We start from the raw sequence: 14,653 nt of genomic DNA, 5'->3' as shown, positions 1-14,653 counted from the left end.
GTGTAGGCCAGAGGTCTCACTGGATGTCTTCCTGGATGGCTCTCTTATTTTCTGAGACAGGGTCTCTCACTGAACTCCATCACTGATCTAGACTAGCTGGTCGGGGGCACTAGGATGTCCTGTCTCTGCCTCCCTGATGCTAGGGTCACAGCTGTGCACCATCACAGCTGGTTTTGTCCTGTGTGTTGGGAATCCTAACTGAGGACTTCATGCTTGTGTATCAAGGACTGTGCCAGCTGATCTGGCTCTTCAGTCTTTGAAGCTAGACAGGAATCCTTAGTCTCTAAAGTCTCCCATCCTGTGCTCTCCCTCCATCCACGCCCCTGCAGACAGAGGAGCTTCCTGTCTCTGTCACACAGACCAACTTGGGGAGCTTGGAGAGTCCTGGAAAGACTCCAACTTGGAATGTATCAAGCATACCAGTAAAATACACTACAAATGTTATAAGCTCCCCAGTCAGAAAGGTATATGTCTCAGAGGAACAGTATAACTGACTTCCATCTCTCTGCCTTTTAACAAAAATTGTATCTTTTTAGCCATTCTCCAATTTACATCCTAAAACATCACACCAACTTCTAATGTCTTCAAAGGAGACTTGGCCTTCAGTGAAGCTCTGTCCTTGGCCTAAGGGTTTGCTAGAGTCTCGTTGCTCTTAAACTCATGACCTTGCTTTCCAAAATAAACCTGATATGCAAAATGCTGATTTGGTATCTGATTACTCTCCCAACCTGTAATCAAAGTGTCTTTTCAAATTTATTTATTTATTTTACTGACTTATTTTGCAACGCTGCGGATCAAACCCAGGGCCTTGTGCATGGCAGGCAAGCAAGCCCTGTATCATCCTGATTCATCTCCAGCCTAGAACTTAGTGCTGTCAATCAGAGCATGTGCTCTGTTGGACCAGGCCCAAAGAAGTCCTGTCCTATTTGCTCACTGCCCAGAGGATAAACAGGAAGATGCAGGCAAAGGAAGCCTGGACCAGGGTCAGTCCAACAGAGGAAGGGCTTCCTGGGAGGAAGCTTCTGGGTCATGAAATGGATCTCTTTCTGGAAGCAGCATTCTCTAAAAGGTAAATTGAGTTGGGGAAGATTTCATAAAATGCTGGCCAGTAAAAATGAAGACCTGTGTTTTTCCAATAGTTGCAGGAGCCCTGGTGATTTCTGGATCTTTCTCTGACTGGCTGGTGTTGTGGAGTGTTTGATTCCAGAGGGATGAGTCTTACTGTGGCTTCCCTTTTCCTAAACAGAATGCCAGACTTCACACTCAGGGCAATCTGGGGCTTAATATCATAATTATTATTTTTTTCTGTCTGGATGGATCCCTTAGCAATATTCTGGCCTTAAGGGGACCCTACAGGGTAGATAAAGTTTAGCTCCTGCCTAAAAATGCTCTTGTCTGGTTGAGGACACTGGTGGGGAGCTGGTGACACCTACACACAGGGTTTCTCTACTTCTTCACTGCTGAGGTTTGGACTGGGTGTTCTTTGCAGTGGGGCTGGCTAGCCTGAGCGCTGTAAGGAATGAGCAGCAGGCTTGGATTATGACTCGAAAGACACATCACAGTGGGTGGTCAAACACACCTGTCGACATTGCTAAATGTCCCCTGGTAGGCAAAACTGGCTCGGTTGACATCCACCGCTGTGGTGATGGGGGTGTATTGGAGGATTTATTAAGACAACTACATGTAGTTAAAAAAGGGGGGGGTAACTTACAACTAGTTAAGGAGTTGCTTACGGGGTCCAGGAGAGGTGAAGTGCAGTCCAGCTGGGTTCTCTGGAGAACTTTGCTTGGTCTACCATCCAGCGTCCAGGATCACCAGGAACCAAGAGATCCAGCACACCTGAAATCTCTTAAGGTTCTTAAGGGCTCCCATCTTGGCCCCGCCTCAGGGGCAGGTCATAGGTAAGTGTGACAGTTACCCAAAGTCTCACTGTGGGTAGTACTTGCAGGTCAAAGCTGGAACAGCTACCCACTACAGGGGTAGATGATACAAAGACAAGTCCAGGATGCTTCTAGAAATAAGAGATGATACCCAGTCTTTCCTGGAGGAGAGCAGGTGTTGGAGGAAGGCTTCCCAAAGGACCTGTCTTTCATGGAAGCATGCATGGCAATAGCCATGTGGAACAGAAACCAAAAGGGACAGTACCCTAACAAGTAGAGAGGAAACATTTGCTGCCTCGGTATGCTGGGACATTGTGTGTGTGTGTGTGTGTGTGTGTGTGTGTGTGTCTATTCGATAGGCAAGCATGCTTTTTGTTTGTGCCACACTGCAGTGTCCAAGTGTTTGAGCTCGCTGAGGTCTGGTCTCTTCCTCCTTGGTGGGAGGTAGACAGGCCAGCACTGCAGGTCTGAGGACTATCACACAGCATGCATGGAAATGTGAGACAGAGCTGGGAAGACTGAATCTGCCATCCATAGAGAGTGAACAAAAGATGCACAAGCAATGTTTTTTTGCAGTTGTGGATGTGACTGACCTTGAAGAAAGCATGAAGTTTGCAAATGAGGACAAAATAGAGATCAAATGCAAGAAGAACACTCTTTGAGTGCCTCTCTGGGCAGGTGTGTGGGTGTGGCTTCTGACCTTTTGATGTTTTCTTGTGCATCTCTATTTCAGTCAGCATTTGTGTGAGTGTGTGTGTGTGTGTGTGTGTGTGTGTGTAGTGTATGTATGTATTCATGCAGGTGTGTACATGTGTGCGTATCATGCATGTATTCGTAGACATGGGTGCAAGTCTATGGAGACCAGAAAACAATGTTGGATATCTTCCTCTATAGCTCCCTACCTTAAAATTATTTTATTAATTTAGGGTGTGTGCATGCACATATGTGTGTGAGTGCAGACATGCATTGACACATGTGTGTGGAGGCCAGAGGACCATATTTGGCGGCCAGTTCTTGTCTTCCACCTTGAGGCAGATGGCGGACTTCACACTGCGTGCTGTTCCATTCCCACAGATGTGCACCACGGCATCTTTTCCATGGTTCCAAGGAATCAAATCCAGGGTATTAGGCTTGCGTGGTAACACCTTTACCTGACAAGCCATTTCCCCAGACCTCCACTTCATCTTGGGGGATGAGATTTCTCACTGACCCTGAAACTCATCACTTTGGCTATACTGCCTCCAGGGCTGGGCTTAGAGATGCTGATGTGGGTGCTGGAGATCTGAACTGGGGTCTTGAGGCTCATGTGCCAGGGGCTTTTCTGACTGAGCCTCCTGCCCAGCCCCCAATCTGCTCTTTTACCAAAACAAACAAACAAACAAACAAACAAACAAAAAACCAATCTCTCTAATTCCAGTGGTGTGTTTTGGATGAGGTTTCTTTCCCTGTGGTCCCCACTGGAAGCTTGGTTCCCAGAAGGAAAGTCCTGGGAAGCATTTTGGAACTACTAAGGTGTGGAACTAGCTAAAGGCCCTGAGGTCAATGGGTGCACTGCCCCAGCGGGAAGGACTAAGGTAGTTTTAGAAGTCACGATAACCCAAGTACCTCACTTCCTGCCTTACCATGTAGATTCTGGGATCCTAACTCAGACTTGCTGAGGTCTCTCTGACCCCCAAACAAAGTCTTTGTTGTTTGTTTGGTTTCTTTTATTTTATTTTATTTTTTCGAGACAGGGTTTCTCTGTATAGCTCTGGCTATCCTGGAACTTGCACTGTAGACCAGGCTGGCCTCAAACTCACAGAGATCTGCCTCCCAAGTGCTGAGATTAAAAGTATGTGCTACCATACCTGGTTTAAACAATGATTTTTCAAGGACATTCTATTATTTTGAATTTGAGAATAGCTTCAAGCGTTTACATGAGCTGTTATTTTACACTTTTCACCATTTTGGTTTTATTTTTACTTCACTTTAAAAAATAATAATGCCGATTTTTTAATATGTTAGGAGAGTAATTCATTAGAAGGTTACAGAAATGGGGTTAAAATGCAGGGTGTGAGCAGCATGGGTCTTTGGCCTTCTTAGACTTAAAAGACAGTCTCATTACAGAATTTCAAAAATGTGTTCAGCAGCGCTGCCTCGTAAGTCTCTCCCATCCTGAAACCCACCCAGGGAGCCTTGAAAAAGTCTCCTTTGGTAAAGAGTGTGGGCTCTGCAGAGGACTCCGAAACACCATTTTCCCTTACTGTCTGTTACCCAAAGCCAGTGTCGAAGTCCCACCCACGCCAATCATTAATCAAGACAGTGCCCCTCAGAGACGTGCCCATAGGGCAGTCCAATGAAGGCGTTTTCTCAAGTGAGGTCCCCTCCTCTCAGATGACCCAAGTTTGTGTCATCTGACCAAAATTTAACTAGCACAGTTACTAAAATGAAAGCCTTGTTGGATTTTTCATGCCTTTTTCCAGTCAAGGGTGAAGTGGTACTATGGTGTGAATTTGAAGTGTCTCCCACAGGCCCACGTGTTTAAACACTTGGCTCCTAGCTCGTGGCACTGTTTTTGAGAGATGGTGGAAACTTTTGGATATTTTACCTACTTGGCAAACACCAGGCCACAGGGACTAAACTTAGAGGGACAGTGTCTCTACTCTGACTCCAGCCCTCTGCTTTCCATCCCAGGGAGCTGTGAGGAGTCCCCACCAAATAGTCCCACTACCACAGACTCCATCATGCCTTCCTTACCATGATGGAATGCACTTGAATTCTTCCAGTCCATAAGCTAGAATACAAATTAAAAAATAAAGTAAGCAGTCTGAGCATGAGTTTGCACATGTTACAATTCAGTATGTTTAAAAAGATATCTGGATTATGTTAAATATTTTTATCCTCCTCTAAAATCCTTTTGTTTTTAAATCAGGAAAGCAAAATAATATATCAGCAGGAAGTGAATCCTGTACAGGCCTTCTTAAAATAATGCTTATGTTTTAAGCCTTCAACGCATAGTTTGTTTTTCCTTTGTCTACTATAGTAAGTAAATGATTGCTTTTTCTTCTCTGCATTATTTTCAAGTTCTAATTTTGTTTTGTAAAAACTTGGATGGCACTAGAAATTGCTTTAAACAAAATTTCTGTTTATGTCTTACTTTAAAAAAAAAACCCTCTCATTAGGAGGTGGTGGCACGCGCCTTTAAACTCAGCACCTGGGAAGCAGAGGCAGGTGGATCTCAGTGAGTTTGAGGCTAGCCTGGTCTATAGAGTGAGTTCCAGGACAGCCAGGGCTACACAGAGAAACCCTGTCTTGAAACATCCCCCCCACCCCTCGGGGGGGAAAAATTTCTCCTCTCTTAACTTCTTCTGTTAGGTGTCTGGTCACAGCAGGGAGGGAAGCAGCCAATAGAAATGGATTTCACAGTTTCCCCAGAAGTCTCACTTGCTGTGGGCATCAGATTCATGGAACAGGAAGCGGCTCTGGACAGTCACTGCTGCAGACAGAAGACTTCACAGAGGATGCAGCCAAGACCCAGGACAATGAGTGTTTAAATCGTGCACACTAAAGTTTTCTGGATTTTTAAAAAAATACTTTTCTCTTCTTGGTTATATTGGTATGGTATGCAGGGTAATGCCTAATTATGTTATTTCTATGGGTATAGCTACATAGTGTTAATATGGTCTACCAGTCCTGCTTCACAGTCCTTGTAAACAAGGAGCCATGTTCCTTTACATTACTCATCCCATCTCTACAGGGCTAAGACTGGAGCCCTCTTGTGGTTCCCTGCCTGGGCTATGAAGTTGGATTGACTGAGTCTGGATCTTCATTTTGCCTCTCACTTGACCCTGAACGGTGAGTGCAGAAGTCAGTGGATCGTCCTCTGTCTTTGTTCCTTCACCTGCAAAATGGCAAGGATTTAAACACTTGTTCTACACAGGTAGGTAGCAGGAAGGTTTCCTGTGTCCCACAGCCGCTAAACATATAGAGGCTTATATTAAATTGCTAACTAGCTCTTTTATCTTAAATTAACCCATTTTTCTTCTTCTTCTTCTTCTTCTTCTTCTTCTTCTTCTTCTTCTTCTTCTTCTTCTTCTTCTTCTTCTTCTCTCTCTCTCTCTCTCTCTCTCTCTCTCTCTCTCTCTGTTTGTTTGTTTTTTTTTGTTTGTTTGTTTTTCAAGACAGGGTTTCTCTGCTTAGCTTTGCACCTTTCCTGGAACTCACTTTGTAGACCAGGCTGGTCTCAAACTCACAGAGATCCGCCTGCCTCTGCCTCTCAAGTGCTGGGATTAAAGGTGTGTGCCACTACCACCCGACTCTTAAATTAACCCATTTCTATTCATCTATGCATTGCCACATGTCTTGTGGCTTTACCTGTGTCCCATTACATCTTGCCCCTCCCCCCAGCGGCTGGCCTTGTCTTCCCTACTCTGCTTCTCTTCTCCCTGTATTTCTCTTGGATTTCCCGCCTGGCTATATCCTGTGTTGCCATAGGCCAAAGCAACTTCTTTATTAACCAATAGTAGCAACACATATTCACAGCGTACAGAAAGGCCATCCCACAGCACAGGTCCATGTGATGTGCACTGATTTCACATGGTTAACATTCAATGAACACTGAGTATCTCCCTGATATTGTTGGGGAAATGTATAAGCTAGTCATTACAAAAAAGAAAGCTGTCTCAAACATCCTGGCTCCCATTAGTCCTGAAGGCTAAGATACCTCAGCAAAGGGCCCCATACTCATGTAAAGGAAGAAGAAGAAATATAACATTTTTAAATGGAAGTTCTGGATTGTTTTATGAAATATGCATAGATAAGACATGGCTCAATCTCAAATCTCAGGGTAAAAAATTCTAGGCACATTGTTTTTTTTTTTTCTTTTTTCCCACTAATAGCCCAAACACCCAATCTCTCATATAAAGAACTTCCAAAGTCTATACCTTTGTCAAAGAATCTTGGGGCTGACTCAGTTCCCTGACATTGCAAAGCCAAGAAGAGACACAGGTAACATCTCACTCCACGGCTGCCCTGAGAAGGCCCCTCAGCAGCAGCACGGATGGACTGGCAGGCTCCTGGACAGCTCCCAGGCAGAATCCTGCAGAGCTCCTGGGCTGGTGGGCAGCCAGGCAAGGTCAGAGCAGCAGTGGTCTATAGCAGCTCTTACTAGCCTATTGGGGCCAACCAGAGCCATGCACTCCTGGGCCAGTTACCAACACTGCCCCCCGACTCCTCCTCAGAACGATGCCATCACCTTGCTAGCCCTTTTCCTTCCATTTATAGAATATAGTATCTTTTGGCATTTTCCACTTACATAAAGTGTCTGTCCCCACCCAGAACAGGCCCTGGATGGTATGGCTCAACCACGATGAGCTGTTATGCTTTGCTCACAGATCCGAGGACAGAGTGCTGAGCTCAGGTGCTGGCCTCCTTGGGGACGTCTCCTCAACTTACAGAAATCCATCTTCTCCTCGGGTCCTCATGTGACTTTGTCACTAAATACATTTGGACGGGTCAGGATTTCAATTATATGAACTTTGGGAAATGGACTTCAGCCTATAATACCAGAAATGAATTCTTCTGCACACTTAGGGTAGAATTAGCCTTCGGAAGCGGTTGGGGTGGGGAGTGTGTGTGGGGGTTCATAGAGGAACGGTGGGAAGTGAGGAGGGTGACGCTATCCCTCCAGAGTAATGAGTGTCCTGCACTTGAAGTGTCTGTTCTGTCATGTATCAGAGGGACCAGGACTCCTGCAATTGCCACAGCAGTGAAGGAAACTGACCCTCCTCACTAAGTCGCCGGAGCAGGCACATTGTGAGCCTCTGCCTGGGGTGGGAACTGCGTTCGTTGTTTTTTTTTTTTTTCCCCAGCACAGTTCATTGACACTAGCAGTGGACACCGTGACAGCATCTGATGATCCTTGGTTCTGGAAACCTAACGCCACTGATAGCACCCAGGCAAGCCACGGCTGTCAATCTCCCTGGGATCAGTTCCCTCAGCCAGGGTGGTCAGCTGTATTTTTCTACTTTGTTTCTTTTTCTAGCTGCCTTTTGTTAATCACCCTGCTCAACGGTGATCCCAAAGGAGAGCCGAGAGGGTAAAGTTATACGAAACTGCCCTGTAACTCCTGCGCACACACCCCAGGTCAATAAAACTTAAGCAGAATGACAGTGACAGCTGCCGTGTGGCACACAGAGGGAATCGGGCAGTTCTGTTTGGAAACCTCAGAGACAAGTGTATCATTACAGCCTGTCCACTCAGAGAGAAACCTCCTCAACACACCCCCCAGGAACAGGCACAGCTTGCCCACAGCCAGCCGCGATTCCGTCTTGGTCATCTGCAAGGCCCGGCAAGACAAGCTTTCTCCATGCTAGGATCCCCTGGCTGTTTTCTGTGTTCACCTCCATCCTGTCCCTGCCCACCACAGTCTGAGGTTTGGGAGCCCAGGCAGAGCAAAGTTCTAACCTTGAAGGAGGAGAGGAAGACCCGATGGGAGGCAAACAGTCAAGGGCTGGCTCCAACGAGAAGGACCCCAAGAGGCTGCTGCCAGGGAAGAGACAGAAGTTCTCTTCGTGGGATGACACCCTGCTCTTGGGGAAGGACCCACGGTCCCTGCTGAAGCGTGGCATGAGGCATGTTAGCTTCAGCTTAGTCACCAAAGGAATGACAGACGTCCCAGACTTTCTGTGGGGCTTGTTGGAAGTCCAGAAACTCAATCTGTCCCACAACCAGCTCCAGGTTCTCCCCCCTGAGGTGGGCAGGCTGACCCGGATTGTGGTCCTGAACTTGTGTGGCAATCGCCTCAAGAGTCTCCCCAGAGAAGTCAGCCTCCTGCAGAGCCTCAAGGTCTTGTTCCTCAACATGAACTGCCTGGCGGAGGTGCCCGCCGAGCTCAGCCTGTGCAGGAACCTGGAAGTGCTGAGTATGTCACACAACTGCCTGTCCCAGCTCCCAGCCAGCTTTGCAGACCTCTCCAGACTTCGGAAGCTGAACCTCAGCAACAACTATTTTGCTCACATCCCCATCTGTGTCTTCTCTTTGAAGGAGTTGGATTTCTTGCATGTGGGTTCCAATCGCCTGGAAAACATTGCAGAGAGCATCCAGTGCCTGGCTAGCTTGCAGATCTTCATTGCAGAGAGCAACAACATTCACTCCTTCCCCAGGTCACTCTGCCTGGTCACCAGCCTAGAGCTGCTGAACCTGAATAATAACGACATCCAGACCCTTCCGGATGAACTCTACCTGCTCTGTAGACTGGGGAGGATTGCCTGGAACCCCATGGACAAGGGGTTGCACATTTCCCATAATCCTTTATCCAAGCCCCTGCCGGAGCTGGTGGAGGGAGGATTGGAGATGCTCTACAGCTACTTGAAGGACAAAAAGCACCATTGATGTGGGCAGCAGACACATGGACATCAGACACACGGACACTAGTCAGCTCACATGGACTCTGTCAGCTGGGGTACTTCTCTTGTCTAAGCGTTTTAATGTTAGTATTTGTCAGTGTGGGGCTCCTAGTTGCTAAGTTTCTGTGGAGCATCTGATCAGGTGAGATACTTGCTTTTTAACTTTGTCTGTCCTTCGTGTTGAATAGGCTCATCACACTCAAAAGCATGATTGGGAGTAGGCTTTTGGGTATTACCAAAAGGAACAGATTACTCTAGCCGTGAGATTTAACTCCCGGTGAAGTGAATAAGTTTAAACTCAACATAATTCCAAGATCAAATATAGGCTACTGTGTACTGTGTGCCAAATATCGTGTGAAGGATGGAAATCATCTAGTTTGGGGTGGTTTCCACTCCAACCAGTAACCTGCAGCAACCTGGCAACAGCAAGACAAGTTCCTAAGCCAGCCTCAAGCAAGCGTCCCTCAAGACGATGAAAGCGCACATGGAGCTGGCTCTGTGCCATCTGGGACCAAAACAGGCAAAGCTGTCCCTTTGGGTTTGGGGGAAATCACCATAGGAACTTTTCCTTTAAGACGCTATCGGGCTATTCATGGTTGTGTGTGCTGGCCCGATAGCTCTCAGATAATAAACACAGATGGTTTCAATGTGGAGCCTCAGCATTCTTTCCCAGTCCTCTGCCACCAACAGTTGGTTGGCCACATCGTACTTCTTTGCTATGAATACCAGCCCACGGTCCCCCAAACCCCCTTGGATGCTTGCTTTCTATCTCAGAAATAAGTTCGGCCATAGGGGGAAACAGCCAAGACATGGGAATGAGGAGATGGTAAGGACAAGCCACATTCACAAAGTGATTACCCTTTAAGAGTTTGGAAAAGACGAATATTTGCTATTTGCTATATGAAAGGCGTGTTAAGACTCCTCAAGCAAACAGCTCTGTAAAGGTCCTATGCTGGCCCTTAGTTTGATGTTAAGAGGGCGCAGCTGTCAATTAAATGGATGCAAAGGTAAGCAGTCAAATGTGAGCCAGGGTCACAGGATGCCACTGCGGTCCTGGAACCTCAGGACATTAATGCTTATTTAGGATTAAAGAGTTAACATGGGTGGGCTAGGGAGATGGCTCAGCATTTGCTGTTCTTGTAGAGGACCTAGGATCCATTCTCAGCACCCATAAGGTAACTCAAAACTGTAACTCCAGTTCCAGGGGATCTGATGTCTTCTTCGGGCACCCTCTGGCACCAGGCATGCATGTGGTACAAGGATAAAAAAGTGGCAATGGAGAAGGGACCCACAGGTCCCCGGAGAGCAGATGGCTCTGATTTTTGGCATACCGTTTATAGAAAACAGTAAACAACAAACAAACAAACAAACAGCAAGGCTTTGAGTTAATTTCATACCAATGCTCTTAGTTCAATTGAATTCAGCTTTTTATGAAATAGCCCCTTCTCCAGCCAGGCTGGGGCTTTGAGAGAGATGATATCTATCCTGTGCTTTCTACCAAGTAGATCAGTGTTGGGTGGGGGGGGAGACACGGACCCTCGGGAACCTTCACCAAGTGTGTTAAGATGAAGTCACCGTGAAGTAAGAATATCAAGACCCCGGTGTAGCTTTCCTGGAGCCCCAAAGCCTTAGTAGCAAAACAGAGCAGGGACCACAGGTGGGGAGATGGACCAACTTCTCCTTGCCCTGCATCCCTGTAACTCCAGCACCTCTGCTTTCTCCCCTCTCCCTGCATGGAAAGAGCAATAAAGTGCTAGGGCAGGAACTGGCTGCCAAGTTCCCAGCTTAGGCACTTGTTGTGTGCAGCTGCCTGCCTTTCCCGCCGCCCCCCCCCCACCTCCCACCGAGACATGCGCGAGGGAGGTCCACACAACTCCCTTAAAGGAGCAAATGATTCGCTCCTCCCCCAACAAACGCCAATGCCAATTTTTCCATCCACAAAAGAAAAAAGAAGTTCCTGCTGATGATAGTCGACTAACACCCATCATTAACATATGTGTGTCCTCACGTCTCTCCTGAGCCCCTGCAAACAGACCTTACCTGTGTCACTTGGAGGCAGCTGAAGAAGCCTCCGCTCCAGCCCCCAGTAACAGGAGACCGGCAGCTCCCCGCCAGACATGGGCGCACTCCCAAATGTCCACCCGCCTTGGTTTATTGGAGCCAAGACTATTTAAAAACATCAGTGGGATTCTCACTTGACCTCCTGACTCAGTGGGAAATTACAGGGCGAGCATTACTGGGCAGGTCGTCCGCCGCCCATGCTTTGAGCTGAAGTGCGTGCAGCTGTCAGGCAGGCCCTGGCGTGTGCCAGGATCATGCCCGTGAGTGGTATCTGCTGTGGACAGCTTTGGCTCATGCTGAGCTTTCATGACCTTGCTCAGAGCAGAGACATTGGTGAGGCCAGCGGCACCGTACTCAGCCTGCTGAGCGATCACTTTATTTCCTCTGCTCCCTTCTCGGGCGGGCATTTGATCCCTCGGCACTCCACTCCTGGGAACGGATGTACCACATTTTGAAGGTGACCTATGAGCTCATTGTACTTTTTGAAAGAAAAAAATAATAATTTGGTTGCCAGCTTCTGCTGGCGTCTTTCAGAAGTGTAGCAGTGAGATTTTCTCTGTTCACACTCATCGGGGAATCATAAAAGCAAAGCAGTTGCCCGGTGTGCTTTAGATATTGATTTTTTTTTGTGTGTGTGTGTGAATACTTTTTATTGATAAAGGGAAGTGTTGAGCCAAATACCAGCTAATGGGCTTAGTTATTCAAAACACTAGCATGGAGGGACCTTAACCTTCTCTGTCTGTTGTCTCCACATTTACTGACTGTCTGTGGAACGCCTCTGTCATGCTTCCCACACTGCCACATTCAAGTAAATTCCAGGTGTTCCAAAAACTCCTAGAATCAAAGCGCCGAGGATGACTGCACTGGCTGTGAGTGGATGCTGTCAGAGAATAAGAGCTAATTGGTGCTTGATGTGGGGAGCCCGCGGCTCCATTCCCAACAATGTTGTGTTCCTGTCTCGGGGCTCTCAGCGCACAGGGATGCCAGCAGCGCGAGCTCAGAAATACCTTTTGAAGCAGATGCAACTTATGAACACACAATTAAGCAAAAACCCTATGCTCCGAAGAAAGCAGGAAGATTGAAAAGACACATCTGTTTGTGTAATAATAGCGCTAAATGTGTAATCCGTTGCGTATTAGACAGAAAAACCATAGTCATCACTCAGCTTGTTGACTTGATTCATGGATGATAGAAGTGATACATCCCATCCTTGGGCTTTGGTTAATAAACTCATTCTGCAGGAACCAAAGACAGAGTGACTTCAGGACTGTACACCTGGATTTCAGAGTGGACTTGTGCCTCTATTGGAAAACGGCGAATGTGTTACAGATGTCGTTATCTATAGGGATGGGTGCATAAAAAGAAACCATATTTTTTTCTCAGCAAGCAATGGATGCCTGTGTCTTGGAAATCTGTCTCTGTGAGGCCTCAAAGGACTAAGTGAATATGTGTTTTAATAGCCAAGCATGGGAAACAGGAAGCAGGAAGGACTGTGGGCTGGTCACTAGAAACCGATTTTGATATCAATGGTCTGAGACCACAGGACAGATGAGGCCTGCAGACTGGGTACTTACTGCTATCATACACACAGGTGTCCTCCCTTAACTGACTGGAATCACTGAGATTCTGGTTAACAGATAGCAGGTAGAGGATGAGTTCAGGAAGTTATCTCAAAAACAAACAGGAAGGGGAGGGCATAAGCTGCTAAATTAGGCCAACATGGAAACAGCAGATACTGAGGGAGACCTCTCATTAGTGTCTCCTCTGTAAGTGTCCCAGGGCTAATCTGCTATCTCAGAAATTATCTCCAGCTCGGTTGTGTACCCTTGATGCCATTTCTTAATCATGATGAATCCAGGAACACCAAAATATGACTCTTCCATGCACTTTAAGAAAATAAAATAAGCTACAAGGGAGAGGAAAGCTATTAAAACAATGATGGGGACCATCTTGACCTTGTACAGGAAAGAACTCTCTACAAGTGTTTAAGTTACCCATCAGGTTACATGTTGAATCCAAAGCATTGCTAATTTAAAAAAAAAAAGCGCAGTAATAAAAAGAGGAAGCCGAGAGGGCTCGTAATGAATCTGGAAGAGCCTGGGCGTCATTAGCGCAAGCATAAGTGAAAGCTATTAGCATGTAGCTTGCTATGCAGATTCTTTAGTAGTGTCCTAGGAATCTATTTACAAGGAGACAACATATTTCCTAAGGCTCCTACACTCACTCTCAGTACAGGGCAGAAAATAAAAGGCGAACTGGAGTTGGATCAAAGCATGCCCTGGTACTAGGGAAAGGAACATACATCATGATCACTGTACTGGTGTTGCCTCTGATGGTGAGGGCCAGAGCCGCTGAGGGAATACCACATGGTCGCCCATATTCCGTGGTCTTCAGTGACTTGAGTTCCTCAGATGTCAGTGAGATGACCACGCCCCTTTAGGAAATCTTTGGACTCCTAAATGTCATGTTCACGACACTAGGCAGCCACACAGTAGAGCTCAGGCCAGAGCCAAGCATGGCTTAATGGCTCCAGCACCTGCTTTGTACCTATGTGCCCTGAGACTGTTCAGATGCTAGTATCATGAAGACGGGACAGGCTACCAGCCCCAGGTGCTCTCCAGTCCATGGGCAAAGAAGATGAGACATAAAGAATGTATTGCTGTGACCCAAACTACCTAAGCGATGTGTACAAGTGTCGTATGACTTGGGAGGGATGAGAGGGGCAACAGTTTGATGTCACTGAACAGTGCTGAGTTCCATAAAGTCCAACATGACTTCCCTTGTTTTGATGGGGAAAAAAATCTACAAAACTCACTTTCCCAATGCAAGTCTACTTTACAATGCTTTTGTCCTGTTCCCTTTATCCCTGATCCAACATGTTGAACTGCCACGTGGAGAGAGAGGAAGGACTCTGTGTCTCTGAGCTAGAGAGGTACTTACGGGCCCCTCCTCTGCTCTGTTATATCAGGATCTCAAAAGGACTCAGGTTGTCAAAGAGCCTGGATTCTGACTTCCCACCAGAATTCCCCCATGAGATTTGCATAAATGAAAAATCTGGACCTCAGCGGAGGAGATTGTAAAGTTGTCAGTCTGGGTGAGAGCGCCACGTTTTTCACTTTGTGAAGGCTCTGTGGGCTGTGATTCTGTCGCTCTCTCTGGGCTGACAAAGGCTGATGTTAGCTCTTAACCTAGAAGGCCAGCTGAGAGGGTACTCAACCAGTGAGGCTAGCAGGGCCTGGCAATAGGAAGATGTCAGGGAAAGGCAGAGGGGCTTTGAACCTGGTCAGCAGATCGGAACCCCATTGGGGCTCTGTCTTAGACTCCGCT

At 46.9% G+C, this 14,653-nt stretch overlaps 1 protein-coding gene across 1 annotated transcript; it reads left to right on the top strand.

Annotated features, from left to right (window-relative positions):
* Window positions 1-7,495: 7,495 nt before the first annotated feature.
* Lrrc30 (leucine rich repeat containing 30) lies at window positions 7,496-9,935 on the top strand. Its single transcript, XM_006991688.4, has one exon. The coding sequence runs from the start codon at window positions 8,349-8,351 to the stop codon at window positions 9,249-9,251; it is 903 nt and encodes a 300-aa protein (XP_006991750.1). The 5' UTR covers window positions 7,496-8,348; the 3' UTR covers window positions 9,252-9,935.
* The last annotated feature ends 4,718 nt before the right edge of the window (window positions 9,936-14,653 follow it).

Source organism: Peromyscus maniculatus, chromosome 13 (genome assembly GCF_049852395.1).
Source record: "Peromyscus maniculatus bairdii isolate BWxNUB_F1_BW_parent chromosome 13, HU_Pman_BW_mat_3.1, whole genome shotgun sequence".
Classification (NCBI taxonomy): domain Eukaryota; kingdom Metazoa; phylum Chordata; class Mammalia; order Rodentia; family Cricetidae; genus Peromyscus; species Peromyscus maniculatus.
This window is presented reverse-complemented; position numbering and strand designations above follow the sequence as displayed.

Bases quoted from the DNA above. Each gene is read 5' to 3' on its own strand.
- Lrrc30 (XM_006991688.4), top strand. From the start codon at position 8,349: ATGGGAGGCAAACAGTCAAGGGCTGGCTCCAACGAGAAGGACCCCAAG.